This window comes from Lactuca serriola, chromosome 3 (genome assembly GCF_051521515.1).
Source record: "Lactuca serriola cultivar US96UC23 chromosome 3, Lser_US96UC23_V15, whole genome shotgun sequence".
Lineage (NCBI taxonomy): Eukaryota > Viridiplantae > Streptophyta > Magnoliopsida > Asterales > Asteraceae > Lactuca > Lactuca serriola.
In genome coordinates, this window is record NC_136410.1 from 248,167,539 (window position 1) to 248,185,180 (window position 17,642).

Below are 17,642 nucleotides of genomic sequence, written 5' to 3' on the forward strand. Positions count from 1 at the left end.
ATGAGACCAAAACCAACTTTAATATCTTTGTCTGATAACTGTCATATGACAGTTTTAAACTGTCATAAAACCATAAAAACTGTCATAAAAACGGATATATGGATAAGGGTCAAACCAATGGTCAATTATCTGAAAAATCAATTTTCGATCCCAGCCAGGGGCTCTGCCCCTTGGACCCCGCTCCCAGGGGCGCTGCCCACGGACCCCCGTTCGTTTAGGGGCTTCGCCCCTAAATGACAGTGTACTTTGAAACTTGATCAAACTTAACACAAGTGTGTACTTCACACATTCCTTACTTGTTTAATATTTATCAAGATCATTTTTGGTCAACACAAAGTAATCTCATTACACTTAAATAACATTGATGATCAAAATCACCAACAATTATTATGTAAAAAAATTGACAAAAAAATGATAAAAATAATAAACTTATGTTTAATATCAGTCTATAGAACTATTTGAGAATCCACAGAACTGTTATCAACGAATCAATGTACACTTATAAAGATAAGTGTACACCTATACGGTTCAGTGTATAAATTGTCATACCAGTTAAATATTATATCAACTCATCCTGGTATTGAAAAATATAAAAATGGCCTCCAATGCACCAACTTCTAAGAATGCAAATATAGAAATTGAAGATGAGCTCATGTTATAAAAAAATGCAACTCTTTACGAAAATTGAATGAATGATGTTTATTTTAAAATGGGTTTATTATGAAGTTTGTATAAGACAAAAAAAAACTAATATTCCTACAGAGTATTGTTAATTCCGTAGCAAAGTACTATTAATTCTACAGCACTGGTTCGATTTGCATTACTATTTTATCAACTCCGCAGCAAAGTACTGTTAATTCCGCAGTACTGTTTCGTCTACTATGTATCAAATGGTGTTCGATCCGCAGTACTAATATTTTACTATAAATTCACTTTAGTATGCGTATGATTTTATCTAATTTTCACCATTTCTTTCATTCATTTTTTCTGGACACCATCACATTTTCACTCACAATGGGTTCCAGATTATGGAGCGCTGAGGAGATCGTACGTCTAACACATGTGTATATTACTGTGTACGAGAGCATCAGTGTGAATGATCCAAGTTTTTCGACCCGTTTAACTTATACCTACAACGTTGATCCTCAAACCATTGCATGAAACTATCATAACATTGTTGCTGTCACAGCTAAATGGTATGAAGTAAAAAACAGAAATTTTGATAATCAACGATCTTTATAACAAAATTGATGATGAATGGCTCAATGAAGATGGTGAAGTGATATTGGAGGCATCGAAAGAGGATATACAAATCCATTAGTGATGGGTCGGAATTCGAGTATGAAGCCCATTGGAGTCTTATAAAAGATCTCCCGTACTTTTAAAATCTTTTGTAGTACGTTATTTTGATGTAGTTGGTTTTATTAGGTTATTTAATTAGACGTATTTGGTTATTTTAAGGTTATTTATACGTACTACTTTGTATAAGGTTATTTTTATGTAATTGGTTTTTATTAGGTTGTTTTCATCGTCTGTGTAATACATGGAAACAGATAAAAACACTTTATTCCAAAAACTATAAACACTACAAATACATGGAAACATATAAGACAACCCTTACAAATAATAAGATAAAGTAGTAGCAAACATTACGCATAAAATATTACAGTCTACATGAAATACTTGTTTTTTTTTCACTACATTCCAAACGTCATCATATTCGAACTCACTTTCATCACGCTCCATAACATAATGCTCTTTAACAAATTGTAAATTTTTTCATCATCTGCGTAAAAACGTGGCATATTTTTAATATAATTATATCAACGATTGAACCATGTGACTTTTTCCTTTAATTCCATCCACTTAGTAACAACATCTTCTTTAAGGCGGTGTTGTTCTTTTCCCATCTGGCCATCTCATGGTTGAACAAACCTGTGATGCGGGTCCATTCATCACCTATAAGGCAATGAGGCAGAGCTATTGGTGTCACACCCTTGTTAACGTTCATCCAACATCATGTTAGAATCATCACCTTTGTTTTCGTCCATGGACGTGGAGCATCGGCTGATGGCGCTGCATTTGAAGAAGTTGGTACATTAGTGGCCATTTCAGAATAAAGGTGTTAGTTTATTGAATAATGAATGATGATTTAAATAAGATAAACGAACAAGCTTTGACAAACAGCTATGCAGACTGACAATAAGCTCTGCAAACTTGCAAACAGCTCTGCGGACTGACCAACAGCTCTGCGGAATGACAAACAGCTCTGCGGAATGACAACAAGCTCTGCATACTTGCAAACAACTCTGCGGACTGACAAACAGCTCTGCGGATTAATGGATACAAATTTCATTTAAATTGGACAAGCCTTTTAACTTTGAGAAATTATGGAAAGTTGTGAAAATGAGTTCCTTCAATGAGGTGTTAAAAAATGTTTCTCCAACCTACTGATTTTCTTTCATAATCCGCAAATAACCAATCCTAACACCTTCACGTGCATTAAGAAAGATATGTACGATCGTTTCCAAATTTTGTTTTATGGCATTAGGATGCATGGTATGTAATCATTTATACTAAATTTTTGGTTATTTGAAGTTATTAACCGGCTACTATTCTTATATTTTCTTGCATATTCGTACGTTTCTCACGTCTATGATACCAATCATATTCGTTTGTCGCGTACCGCTAATTGAGACTTACATAACATCCATGTACATTGCAGTTGCTTTAGATGGAAATCATGAACCCCTACTTATAGTAGTTTCTTTGGGAACCATACATTGTGACGAATCATGGGTATGGTTCATGAGGAGGTTGAAAGAATGTTTAGGTGATAGTATGGAAGTTGGTTTCATAAGCCATATGTTTGACTCTATCGACTTCGCAGTACAGAGAGTCTATCCTGGTTCATATCATGGTTATTATTGTAAAAATATAGCTGAGAAAATACGGGCTTCCACCGGAAACAATACAGTTGTGGAGTAGTTGTTCTAGAAGACATGCAAAACATATAATGTGTGATTTTTATGGGAGTTTGAACACCTTACAAAATGAGGTGGATGAGAATGATCTTCACTGGGTTGACAATATTGCCATTGTAAAATGGGTACGGGCATTTTTCCCTAAGTACGTTTCAATGTGAAATTCATTGACATTCCCGATGTCGCCAATTGGATAATGAGAAATAGGCATGAGTTACAAATAACAACAATCATTCAAATGATCCATGACTTCATGCAAGGAGTGTATTGTCAACGTGCTGCATTCGGATGTAATAGTGATATGTTTTAATATAAATTATTGCATCATAATTTTTATTTGATGATTCAGTTAATTTCACAGGGGAATTTCATGGTCTTCTGACCCCTTATGCACTTAAGGTGCTTCAAAAAAGATTTATCAACTCCGATGGTTGTAGGGTTAGGCATATTGTTGACGACAGATATGAAGTGAGTAAGTATTTAACCACTAAATCCGTGCAATTAGATCGTGACATTTGTACTTGCGGGAAATGGCAAAATTGCGGAATACCTTGTCATCACGCTATAGCATCATTACAAAGGCTTGAAATTGAAGACATCCAACTTGTGGTAAATTATAAGTTAACTACTGCGGTGTATCAAAATGCTTATCAAACTGAGATAGTGAATCCTATTCCAAACCTTATGCATTGGGAAATACCAGTTGAAAGTGTTGTCATCTTACCTCCACGACAATTTACTTGAACTGTAATGCATGGATGACAACTAATATTAGTTTCTATTTACTTTTATGTTAAACTTAGTTTTGGTACGTTGACGTTGTTATATTTTAATAAATAATGTGTACATTTTAATTATTAATATTTACCTTTTAATAAAAAATTGTAATATATGGATCACAATTATTGGTTAAAGATAGCTCTGCGGACTGATAAAAGCTCTGCGGACTAACAAACAACATTGCGGACTGACAAACAAAATTGCGGACTGGCAAAAAGCTCTAAGGAATTGAAGAGTATATAAATAGTCATAAATGATCGTTGAATTTTTCATAAAGAATTGCATTTTTTTTATTCATAATATGAGTTCATTTTCAAATTTCTATATTTGCATTCGTAGAAGTTGGTGCATTGGAGACCATTTTTATATTTTTCAATACCGGAGTGAGTTGATAGAATATTTAACCTAAGTTGCACGGAAACGGATACGGCAACGGGAAACGGATACGGAACGGAAACGGGAAACGGAAAAACTCAAAAATTCAAGATACAGATACGGCACAGATACGACAACATAATATATTGATGTAGTTGATCCTTGTGTTTCTTGTTCTTGAGAACTAGAAGCCATAACAATCGATTTCTGAATTCGTGAGTGGTGAATTCTTTCTTGTTCTTGATCGTCGATAGCCAAGTGCGCAAGCAGTAAACTGTAAATGATAATATATTGAATCGATTAAAAATTTAAGGACTTAGGGAGGCAGCGATCGGTAATAGACTATTATAGTTATAGGGTAATCTCGTATAGCCCATTACACCATTATCCTATTTGGACTAAAGAAGCCCATGCAAAAAAAAGGAAACTTTGTGGAAACTTACCCTATACGTTTCTTGAAACCCTTGATACGTTTAGGAAATGTTTCCTTCCGTTTCCGTTTCCTCCAAGTATCAGATACGGGTACGACTACTTGAATGGTGTTTCCATGCATCATTGTATTTAACCGATATGACAATTTATATACTGATCAGCAGAACTATATACTAATCCGTTGATAACAGTTCTGTGGATTGATATTAAACATATGTTCATTATTTTTAACCTTTTTTCTTGTCAAATTTTGTACATAATAATTACATAATACCTTATGTGATTAAAAAAAATTAATATTAATAAACGAAAAAAAAACAAAAAAAATTAATAAAAAACCCAAGATCCGCAGAGGTATTCTATTTCCTCAGAAGATTTACTTGATCCAGAGAGGGTGCTCTCCGGATCCTATGGTCAGATTCCGAAATCCGTTTTTTCATCGTCATTTTTTTTCAAAAGAACCCCTCTTTTTTGGTCATTTACCGAATTTTTTCCTTAATCTCTTTCTTATTTATTTTTAAAACGTGTTTGTGTGATTTTTATTTTGTATTTGATTTTAACCTGATTTGTATGGAGGTTATATTTTGAATTTAGTTGACTTGGTAAAATGTTGAATTTAATGTAGTTAATAGGTTTAACCCTAATCTTTATGAAAACTCGAATGTCATATGCTAACGTGTGCTTAATTTTAAAACTATTAATTTTCCAAATAAATTTGATTTTTAACTCGCACTTCAAACTAAAACTAATTTAACTAATTTAACGATAAAGAGATTATATTAAATACCATTCAAGTTGTTCATTAATATTAACAAAAAAAATTAATAAAAAACCCAAGATCCGCAGAGGTATTCTATTTCCTCAGAAGATTTACTTGATCCAGAGAGGGTGCTCTCCGGATCCTATGGTCAGATTCCGAAATCCGTTTTTTCATCGTCATTTTTTTTCAAAAGAACCCCTCTTTTTTGGTCATTTACCGAATTTTTTCCTTAATCTCTTTCTTATTTATTTTTAAAACGTGTTTGTGTGATTTTTATTTTGTATTTGATTTTAACCTGATTTGTATGGAGGTTATATTTTGAATTTAGTTGACTTGGTAAAATGTTGAATTTAATGTAGTTAATAGGTTTAACCCTAATCTTTATGAAAACTCGAATGTCATATGCTAACGTGTGCTTAATTTTAAAACTATTAATTTTCCAAATAAATTTGATTTTTAACTCGCACTTCAAACTAAAACTAATTTAACTAATTAACGATAAAGAGATTATATTAAATACCATTCAAGTTGTTAATTAATATTATTCATTTTTTAGTTTATTTATTTTATTTTATATTTAACGATAAATAAACTGTGCTATTAAATATATCATTCAAGTTGCTCACTATTACTTATCATGTTTTATTTATTTATTTTATTTAATGTGAGTCTTCTATAACACCCGGTCTCAGGTATACATTTAAATTCAAGTTAAACTTCATATTTTACTCTTGGACTTGGCGAGTTGGAGGTTCAAATCGTCGAGTAGGATCGACTCCGGGTCGGGGAATTAAGTGACCTACTCGACGCATCGGTAGACCGAATCGGCGAGTAGGAGTTGTCTGAGTGAAACCCTAAATTGGAGGGTTTGCACCATATTTAAACATCTTATGAGGCTTCCACCCCAGCTTCCATCACCTCTAGAGCATTACACCTGAAACCCTAATCCTCCATAAGTGAACTTGAGCTTTCTTGGTTGTTTTGAGTGTTATTTGGTGTATCTTGAAGCTAGTGGAAGAAGTGGAAGATAGAAGACTCAATGGAGAAGGAGTAGATCCGGGAGCTACACCCCATTTGCCATCTTTTCTGGTAATCAAGCTTACAACTTGGTCTTCTTTCTCTTAGATCTATTTGTCCCCATATTAAGAGGGTTTTGGCTCAAAAACCTTGGTCCTTGATGTTGGGATGTCCCAAGTGGTTCATATCTCAGATTGAGGTTCTAAGGAGCAGTACATTGCATAAAGATGCAAGCTTTATGGCTATGATAGCCCCATGCATCTTGTAGACCTCATTTTTGGGTGTTTTGAGCTTAAAGTCCCATGCATGGACGTAAAGTTCATGACTTTACGTGTTATATCGATTGTAGGAGCCCAGATCTGCCTTTTAAATGAGTTTTGCACAACAAAAATCAATTTATGGACATGGACATTAGTCGACTCAGCAAGTCGTTCTTGGGACTCGGAGAGTCGGGGGTTTGGTTTCTCCAATCTTTTATGATTCGAAGGAATCCAATTTAGTTTAGACGGGATTTAGATGAGCCCAGAGGAAGGACTCAATGAAATAGACATAGTTATGGACCTGGAAACAATGGGACTCGGCGAGTTTATGAACGTACTCGGTGAGTCCAAAGCAATCTCCCAACCCATGAAGATGGAATTGATGAGTTGTTCATACAACTCGGCGAGTCACAAACTAGACACGCTCATATGATGAAGATGAACTCAATGAGTTCAAGGAGGAACTCGACGAGTAAGTCAAAGATTGTCCCGATGATATGATTGAAGGAGAGCTCGTCGAGTTCTAGCTAGACTCAACGAGTAGAGTTGGGTTGGGGACAGGTGAAAGAATAGGGACTCGGCGAGTCGAGTCAACTGTAAGTTGACTTTGACCAGGATGTTGACTTTAGCCAGGGGTAAAATGGTCATTTTACCCTAAGATTAATTATCAGTTTTTGACTTAGTGTCTTTATGGAAATTATAGTCGGACAGTCGCTGGAGCAGCAGACAGAGATTTCTCACTCAGAGTTTTAGCGGTCAGACATACGGGGTGAGTTTCCCTTCAGTAGGAACGGGTCTAAGGCACCAAGGCCGGCCCGTTTATGTAGTTACAGTATGTCGGGGTAAGTCCGATGTCGGGGTTATCCCGATGCAATTTATATGTGCAATTTATGTGTTTAGTTTATTCCGGACTTCAGTCTGATGTCAGGGTGGTCCCGAGAAGTAGTTATGTATGTTTGATGTCATGCATGTTTATGTTATGTGTTATATGTTCCGGACTCCGGTTCGATGCCGGGCAAGTCCGATGCAGTTTATGTGAATATGTTATATGTTTACGTTTATGTTATGCTCAGTCTATTCCGGACTTCGGTCCGATGCGGGGCGAGGCTCAAGTTATTCCAAACTAAGTTTGATGTCGAGCGGGGCCCGATGCAGTGGGCAAGGCCCATTAGTTGTATATGTGCTTTGTATGGTATGTGGTAGTTTGGGAGAGCTCACTAAGCTTTGTGCTTAGTTTCAGTTTTGGTTTCAGGTACTTCAGCTAGTAAAGGGAAGGGATCGAGCTGATGGCGTGACACACACACCACAGTTGATTATCCTAGGCGTTACTATGATATTTTATGAGACAATTATTTATTGACAGATTTTATGAGATTCGAAATATATGTTTGATGATTTTATTTTATGATGATGAGACTATGTGTTGTCAAATGATTTTAAAAACAAAATTTTTGGCTTGTATTTTTGGGATGTTTCAAGTTGGTATCAGAGCCTTGGTTTGAGGGATTCGGACACGCTTTCGGGTGTGTCTGAACTCAAACTAAGGACTTTGTATAGAAATTTTCAAAAGGATAATCAATTTTTGCAAAACAAAAGAGTTTTAGAAAAAGCAAAAATAATTTTTAAAAAGAAAAGAACTTTGAAAAGAGAAAAGGGTGTGATGCATGCAATCAGCCGAGCTCAAGTAAGTAGTCCCAAATTACCCATACAAGTTTATGCTATGTTATAATTATCAGCTTTTTTAGAGCAGCATGCTAGATTAGGACTAAAGATCTAGGAAGGATGCCTTATGTACCTGCTATATGTATTTTAGCTTTATGAGAACTGCATGCTAGTACAGATTAGTCAAGATGATAGCCTGAGTAGTATATGCTTGATTATGTGTACTCGATGTCCGAATGCTGCTTGCTTTGTACTTTTAGGTGTTTTAGTTGTCTTTCACTAACTAGTAAATGGATATTTTACGTTGCATATTGCGAGGATTAAATAATTTCAAAAGGTTAGGTCTAGCACTTTTTCGCAGCTCCCATTTGATTCCAACCGTTGTAGGGTAGGATCTCTCATTCAAATAATTATTTAGTCTGAGTAATATGTAATAGTATTCGCGAGCTAGTTAGGGGAAGAAAGAAGGGACTTATTATGCAGCTGATGGTGGAGAGTGGGATGGTGATTACCCTAGGGCAAGCCTAGGATGAGAGTAGCAAAGAACATTAGCAGTAGAAGGGACTTGGTGGAGTCAAGGCAGTTCTTGAGGAAAGTACACATAGATATGGAAGGTAGTATGGGCCCATACTACTGAAAGAAAGGATCCGTACTCGAATCAAGGAAGGCTGGGACAAGACCAGGGAACTTATAATATATGTGATCCCTCGAGTTATAGTAGTATTCTGACGTCTGTCATTATGTGTTTTCAGAATGGTGGTTTTACACCCGAGACCAGCAGTTGGTAGTTTAGGTTAGGGGTGGCAATCCTCGACCCAACTCGTAACCCGACACCAACTCAACACGAAAATAAACGGGTTTGGGTTGCGATTTTTGAGCCGCCAACCCACCAACCCGACAATCCGTTTATTTCATGGGTTGGGTTGGGTTACCTGTTTGGGTTCGCGGGTCAACCCGCCAACCCGATTATATATATATATATATATATATATATTATGTTTAAAAAATATATTTAATTATTTATCAGTTTTGAATATTTGATTATCGTTTAATCGTTTTCCGATTTCAAAAATGCAAAAACTTCTTTGAGTCGAATTAGCGTGCCTTAACCCCTAAGAAGCCCCTAATCAAAAAGATATTCACTCTCCAGTATCCAAATCACAACTCCATGCCTCTCGTCTCGTCGATTGAGGCATCGATCCATCAACTGTCGTAGTGTCGCACGCAGTGTACACCACTCGTCTTCTCGTCCTCCAGCTGTCGCACACCACTCATCGTCGTAACTCCTGTTTATGACTTTATGTTGAATATTTAAGACTTTATGGCTTCTTTTTATTTTTATTTTATAATTTCATTTTAAAATGTGTTGCTTATTAAATGGATTATACGGGTTGGGTTCGACCTACAAACCCACGAACCCATATACTTATACGGGTTATATGGGTTGGGTTGGGTTGATGTTTTCAACCCGCCAACCCATGACCCGCTAACCTACCAACCCACATATTATATGGGTTGGGTTGGGTCAATATATTCTGACCCACCAACCCGCCAACTCGAACCCAACCCAATTGCAAGGCCTAGTTCAGGTGTCGGGAAGGGATCAGGTTCAGGCTCTGGAGTTGAGCACTTGGATGAGCAGACTAGGGAGTTCATCTCCTCAGAGATCACGCGTAACATACTTGAGCAGACTCTTGTGATCTTCGGTTTGATCAAGGAAGGTATTATGGAGCTCATGGATGAGACGTTGAGTGCGTTTCGCACTGATGTGGCGACCATGATAGGGTCGCGCACGCTTACGTTCAAAGAGTTCAGGGCATGTGGAGCTCCTGATTACCAGGGGGCACGAGACCCCACTACTAGTACCAGATGGTTGGCAGACGTCGCCAATGCATTCCGCACCAGCAGATGTCCCGATGGGGACAAGGTTAGGCTCGCGTCCTGTCTTCTGAAGGGCAGGGCAAGTGACTGGTGGGAGGAGGTCGATAGGGCCACTAAAGATGATACTATGTTAGATGCTATGACCTGGGGTGATTTCACGACCAGGTTCAGAGTCGATTTCGCACCTGTTATTGAGGTGCAATAGGTTGTTAGGGAGTTTCAGGACCTCTAGCAAACGACAGAGATTGTGGAGGAGATTACCGCCAAGTTTAGGGTGAGGGCCCTCCTTGTTCCGCAGTATGTGGCGGATGAGGAAATGAAAAAGGCCTGATACCATGAGATGTTGCGGAGCGATATCCGCCAGTTTGTGAGCCGGTCCAACTGCAAAAGGCTGGAGGATATGATAGCGAGGGCTCGTGAGAGGGAGATTGATTTAGAGGTGGAGAGAAAGAGGAAGCCAAAGATGATGTCTAACGCAGCAGATTCAGGCAAAAAGCCCAAGTTGTCTAATCACAGGTCGAGGGGACAGCATAGCCGCAGTCGGTGTGGCAAGTGTGGCAGATTGCACGATCAGTTGTGTCACTCGCTCTTAGCAGGCGGTTTAGTAGAGCTCTGGGGGAGCTGGATTGCCCACTTGATGTTGAGATAGCTAATGACAGGACCGTCAGGATCACGAGAGTTCATAGAGGTTTTACGCTTCAATTTGTAGCACCCGTTTATTTATTAAATAAATAAATAAAATAATGAACGATTAGTAGCCCTAAAATAAATAATTATATGGCAAGGCATTGGTTTTCGGGAACCAAAGGCTACAATGTTAGAAGGAAGGGACTAAAAATGTTAACATGGCTGAAGTTGGAGCATTGGACCTTAATTGAAAAGAAATTGTCAAACAAGGGGTGGTTTAGTAAATTCTGGATTAGTTTTGTATATTGTTGAAGGTAGGGCTATATGGTAACTTGTGGGACTTCATTGAAGAGATCTTGGAGGCTAAAGGAATAACATGTGAATTATTGGGACTTTATTGAGAACAAATTTGTAGAGGAGGGGCAAAATTGTAATTATTGGAGCTGATTAAAAAGATCCCAAGGGGGATGGACCGGACTTGTAAAAACGGGCAAAGGTGTGATTGAAGCGGGATTAAAACCTGATAATTGCTTCTTCCCGGTTATCAACCCTAAACCTATCACATTTCTATAGCAGCCACCATTTCTTCTTCGGGCCTTTCCAGCCGCCATGTGTGAAGACTGTCGCCCTCACTCCGTTCGTTGTTCCGACCAGTCAGGGGTCCGTTTCCGCCGCTCCTTCGCCGCCTAACGACACAACAGCCTCATTATCATAGACTTCGTGTGCATCGGAGGTTGCTGAGACCGAGGAATACCGTCGACGTTGTCACTGCGTGATTCATGAGCAGTTAGGAGCTCTCGGTTGGACCATCGTCTTCCATCAACACCTTTTTCTTCGTTACCCGGTGCCCGATGTCGTGTATGACGAATGAGATGGATGGTGTGCTTTGGCCGTCGTTTCTAGTTTCCGGTCGTCACTTTTTACGGCTGAGTTGAGAGATATTGGTCTTCGGATCGGGTTTGCTAGCATGTGTAGGTGCTAGTTCGGGTGGGAAAAAGAAGGACCGCCACCACCACCGTGAGGTGGTGGCTGTCATCACCAAAAACCACTTGGTGGGTGCTGGTGGGTATTCTGCATTTTGGAGTGTGTATTTGTGTGGCTGAGTGATTTCAACCGGAAGAATGGGTGGGTGTGTTTCTGTTTTCCTTGGTGGGTTTGTGTGTGTATAGTGTAGCTTGGCCGAAAAACCGAGAACAACCACCACCGGCCACCACAAGGTGGTTGTGTGTGTGTGTGTGTTAGTGAGATTCGGGTTGTACAATGTAATTAGCAAAAGAATAATGAAAGGAAAAATCAACCACTACCGTAAGGTGGTGGGTACCGCCTCCTGCTGCCACCGATCGCCGTGTCGGGTGGCGGTGTGCTTTGCCTCGTGGTGTTGGTTCGTTTGGGGTGCTTGAAACCCTAATGGGCCCAATGAAGCTTAATGGACTCTAATGGACCCAATAAAACCCTAATGGGCTTAATAATATTTTAGTGGGCTTAATAGGCCCAATAAAGCCCTAATTGATCTAAAAGCCCAACAAATTAATAAATGGGCTAGTATTTGGGATGGAAACCCTAATTAGAGTTTGGAAAATCCTAATGCCATAAAAACCCTAATTTTGGGGAATTAATCGAGACAAACGGGACTTATTAATAACTTGGAATATTAAATAATAATCATTGGCGAAAATTAATCTAAGCAATATTGGACTTAATGGATTAAGTCCTTAATGGGTTAAGTAGGAAACTTAACCCTAATCATCATTTTATGTGAAACCCTAATTTCACTTGGGCCTTGATGATTGGGTTATTAAATGGGCTATCCAAGATCATGCAAATGGTCTAGAGTAATTTAATGGGCCTAGGGTAAGGCCCATGTAAGGGGCTTGGGCCCAATTTGGAAATTTGGGCCATAGATGGGCCATAGTTTGGGCCTTAATGATTATATGATGTTGGGCCTTAGAATGAGACCATATATAGGCCTAGGCCCAATTTGGAAAATTGGTCCATGTGTTGGGCTTTGATTCCTAATTGACTTTGGGCCTACGGATTGGGCCTTGGGCTTGAATAAGCCAAGATAGGGGTAATGTAGTAATTATCCAAAGAATGTACGTATGGTTATGTATTGGGACCCAATTATTAATTGGGTGTTGACAGTTCGGGAATCTGTCAGCCAGCAGCAGGGGTCGAGTGTGCGGGACTTCAGCAAGTAGGGGATTGTGTCTTCGGAACTTCAGCAGTGTGAGGTGAGTTACCTTCCAGTAGCGGTGGGTCTACGGACACAATGTTGGCCCACTAGTAGGAGTTGTATGTTAGATGATTGTCTATGTGATATCATCTAGGTTTGCTACTACCTGATATGTTACATGTTGGCATGATATGTTATATGTGATAGTAGTAGAGTTCGGTTGTTAGGACCGAAGGGTAGGCCAGACACCCGAGATATGTCTGACAGTATGTGATGATATGTTATATGTTGGCATGATATGTTATATGTGATAGTAGTAGAGTTTGGTTGTTAGGACCGAAGGGTAGGCCAGACACCCCATATATGTTTGACAGTATGTGATGATATGTTTATATGTTGTGATGATATGTTATATGCTGACATGATATGTTATATGTGATAGTGGTAGTAGGAGGGGAATAGTCCCCAAGTTCGGTTGTTAGGACCGAAGGGTAGTTCGGACACCCCAAATATGTCTGATAGTATGTTTATGTTATGATATATGTGATAGTAGCAGTAGGGGTGGAATAGTCCTCGAGGGTCGGTTGTTAGGACTGACGGGTAGGTCAGCACCCCAGAATGGCTTGACATGGGTAAGTCAGCACCCCAGAATGGCTTGACACGGGTAGGACGGCACCCCAGAATGGCCGCATGGGTAGGTCGGCACCCCAGAATGGCCGTACGAGTAGGTCGGCACCCCAGAACGGTCGTACCGGGTAGGCCGGGCACCCCAAAATTGCCCGGCAGTATATATGCTATGTGCTTTTATGGTATGTGGTATGATGGGGGAACTCACTAAGCTTCGTGCTTACGGTTTTCAGTTTTGGTTTCAGGTACTTCGTGTTAAAGGAAAGGAGTCGGCTTGATCGCAGCGCATCACACTATGGTTTTCCGCACATGAGATCTTTGGGATTACACTCTGATATTGTTTTATGATAACATGTTTGATTATTTCTACTTTGGTTTTGACATGACATGATATCACAGATGTTTTATTACACTGTTGGTTTTATAATGACATTTAAAAATGAAATTTTTGGCTTGTATTTTTGGGATGTTACAAGTTGGTATCAGAGCCTTGGTTTGAGGGATTTGGACACACTCTCGGGTGTGTCTGGACTCAAACTGAGGACTTGGTATGAAAATTTTCAAAAGTATAATCATTTTATAAAAAGAAGTTTGAAAACAAAAATTTGAAAGAGAAAAGAACTTTGAAAAGAACAAGATGTGTGATGCGTGCAATCAGCCTAGCTCAAGTAAGTTTTCCCCAAGATACCCATACATGTGATGCTATGATATGATATGGCTATGAGAACTGCATGCTAGATTAGGGCTAAGGATCTACGAGGATGCCTTATATGCCTATTATATGTGCTTGTAGACTTGCATGCTAAAACTGATCAGTTAGTGAAAGAATTGCATGTACATATTCTTGATTAGAGGATAGAATGATTTGATTGGAATATGATGGTTAGATTTTCCATTGTCTGAATGTTGCTTGCTTTGTGCTTTGTGGGACTCTTAGTAATGTGAGTAGCTATTAAGTGAATATGCTAAGTCACATGTGGCACATGCTGGATAATTTCAGAGTGATAGATTTGACCCTATTGCGTAGCTCTTGTTTGAGTCTAACCGTTATAGGGATGATTCTGTTACTTGAAGGATTATCTGATCTCTGTTGCATGTGGCTATATTCATGAGGTAGCTAGTTGACATTACTGGGAATCTTTCAGCAGCTGAGGACTGGGTGAGTTCGGGAACCTAGGGAAGCCTAGGATATATTTCAGTGAGTTTGTAGTGAGGCTTAGTTAGACTTGGGTGTACCAGTTGAGGAAGTGACTTGGAGGATTTGGGAGGATTGCTAAGGAAAGTATGGATAGGTGTGGGTGTCACACCCCAAAACCTAGAACGGAGAAATACGTTCTGGGGTGGAGGACGTCATGTACAGTATCATAACAATTGCATAATAGTTAAAACAAGCGACAACAACCATTGCATTAATATAGTGATTGTAAATATAAGCGTATTCTGTACAGTTAATAGACACCAAAAGTATAAACAAAATAAAAGATGGGTCTTGTATATGCTCCATCTTCCCAAAAGCTGCACCAGTACCTGTCTATTTTTGACTTGAGAATACAAGTTATTTTGAAAATGAGTATCAGCATAAAGCTGGTGAGGGTGCAACCTATGTAGATTTCGTTAGAGCTCTCTGTCTTTCCGTTAGCCATTTCTACGACGAATGTTTCTTTTAGTGGTTGTGGGGATTGCTTAAGTAAGTGTTTAAAGTTTTGGTTTATGAAGCTTCTTTCAGCTCCACTATCGAATAAGACACAAGCATAAGAGTTGTTGAGAAGGAACGTACCAGTGACTACTGTGAGGTCCGCTACTGCTTCATTGTGGCCAATAGCGAGTAGTCTTCCTGTTCCTCCCGTATTCCCGGCCTTCGGACAGTTTTTCTTGAAATGGCCAACTTCGCCGCAGCCATAGCAGGCCTGGCTCACTCCTGAGCTGGGGACTTGAGTGATAGGTTTGGGTTGGGATCTGCAAAACCGGACGGTATGGCCCTTCCAGTCGCAGTTGGTGCAGTGTAATTCACGGTAGGGGCCGTTGTGATGGAAGGGGCACTTGGGACACTTGGGTAAGTTTCCAGCATAGGATTTGGCTGGTACGGGGGTAGCAGGAGTGGTGGCAACATGGACGGCCACGATCTGTTGGTTCTTGGAGGAGGATTGACTTTTATTGCCCTTCTTCTGATCCCAACGCTTCTTCTTGTTATCGGTTGATTTGGGTGGTGCAGTGGTAATCGCCGTGGTTGTTGATGGGGTGGAGGGAGTTTCATGATCAATTAACCTCTGGGCCAATTCCTTGGCGCTATCAAAGGTTGTAGGACGTGATGCTAACACGTTCCCTCGATACGGGGGCACTAAACCGCAGATGTATCGTTCTATCTTCTTGCTTTCAAAAGGGATCATGTTGGGACACATAGCTACCAGGTCACAGAACCTGGCAGTGTAAGCTATTATATCAGTCCCCTTCATCTTGAGATTCCAAAGTTCTTCTTCGAGCTTCTGAACTTCGCCCTTAGGGTAGTACTCATTCATCATTAGGTCCTTTAGTGTGTCCCAGCCCATGGCGTTGGCTGTTACCAAAGAGAGTGATTTGACATGGCCATTTCCACCATGTCAAGGCCCTTTCAGTGAAAGTGGCAGCAACAAACTTTATTTTGCTTTCTTCAGGGCATGAGCACATTTCGAAAACAGCTTCAGTCCTTTCAATCCATTGGGACAAAGCAAGGATTCCTCCGGTCCCATTGAAAAACGTCGGTTTGCAGTTCATGAAGTCCTTATAAGTACACCCCTGCGCACGTGAGGGAATTTCTCCATGTTTGGAGTTGATACCCATTCCAGCTCCGCTTGCATCACCGGAATTCATTTGAGCCATAGCGGCTGTTACAGCTGCAGTCACAGTGGTTTGAAACATCACAGGATCAAACCGTGGAGGAGGAGGTGGAGTTTGAGTTGCAGGTCTGCCTTTGTTCGGACGCTTGCAGGGAGGCATCTTTTACTGGAAGTTTATAAAGATGAAGATAATAGTGAGAATCGATTGTAAATAAGTTGCGAGAGTTTCACAGACCAAACTGACATAGTTCAGTTATCAGATAGAATCATAGCAATAGAGTAGAAAAACACAAAACTTCAGACTTTCTCACAAAGTGTGTAGCTGCCAATATTACTGGTATTAATGATGTAAAATGAATTCGGAAAAAGCAACCTAACAGTAGGTCTTACATCAAACCATAAGGAAAATGTTGGCAGCCTAGAGGCCTAATTAGAGTACTTTCAAAGTTAGGAATGTTTACAAACAAGTGCTCTACCGAGCATAGAAAAAGAAAGGCTATTCCTTAAACAAAAGGGAAAGATAAGTAGATATCTTCTACTGACGACGGGTACTCATTGGGCGAACCCTAAGATCACCCAGTTGGCGAACAACTTCCTGAAGATGTCTCTCTTGAACCCTCTGACGTGCTCGGAGTTCCCTAACTTCGGCTCAGGATGCAGCTAGCTGTTGCTGCAGAGCCTCATTGGTCCTCCTAGTCCTATCCATGGCTTCTTCCAGTTGGCGGATGCGGGCAGTGTTAAGGTTGAGTTGGCATCAATTTCCACGACTCTGCCGATGGCTGCTTGACCTTGTTCGGTGTTCCTGACAATCCTACGGACCATGATGGGCAAGACTCGGTCCGCTGATCCTCCTTCGCTTATGTTGTAGAAGCTTCGGTCTCCGTCGAAAGGTGCAGGCTGACCCTGCTCATTGCTCCATTGGTTCAAGCTTATTGCCCACATGGGGGTGGGACCTTGAAATGTCGGACGGGGATTAGGGTTTGGAGCTACTGGAGGTAGATTGTTGACTTCTGGTTCGGAGTCGGAGTTATCTGAAAAGCCTTCAGCACGGTGATCATCCAAAGGGATCGGGTGATCATCTTCTGGTTCCTCATCGAGCCATCCTCCATTGCCTTGGTTCAGATAATACGGATCGTCGGGATGGTGGAAGCCAGCCATGCTATCTACGCGAGAATGGGGAAAGAAAGGTTAATAGACGTACTAATCTAGGATACTTATAAGATGATCGTTATTAGTCGACCCAATACTTGC

The 17,642-nt window shown here is 40.0% G+C and overlaps 1 protein-coding gene across 1 annotated transcript; it reads left to right on the top strand.

Annotated features, from left to right (window-relative positions):
• The first annotated feature begins 3,180 nt into the window (after positions 1 to 3,180).
• Positions 3,181 to 3,728, top strand: LOC145096159 (uncharacterized). The gene is made up of 2 exons (XM_079033924.1): positions 3,181 to 3,274; positions 3,334 to 3,728. The coding sequence occupies exons 1-2, from the start codon at positions 3,181 to 3,183 to the stop codon at positions 3,726 to 3,728; spliced, it is 489 nt and encodes a 162-aa protein (XP_078890050.1).
• The last annotated feature ends 13,914 nt before the right edge of the window (positions 3,729 to 17,642 follow it).

Bases quoted from the DNA above. Each gene is read 5' to 3' on its own strand.
- LOC145096159 (XM_079033924.1), top strand. From the start codon at position 3,181: ATGAGAAATAGGCATGAGTTACAAATAACAACAATCATTCAAATGATC. The intron at 3,275-3,333 runs GTAATAGTGATA...TTGATGATTCAG, and splicing joins TCAACGTGCTGCATTCGGAT to TTAATTTCACAGGGGAATTT.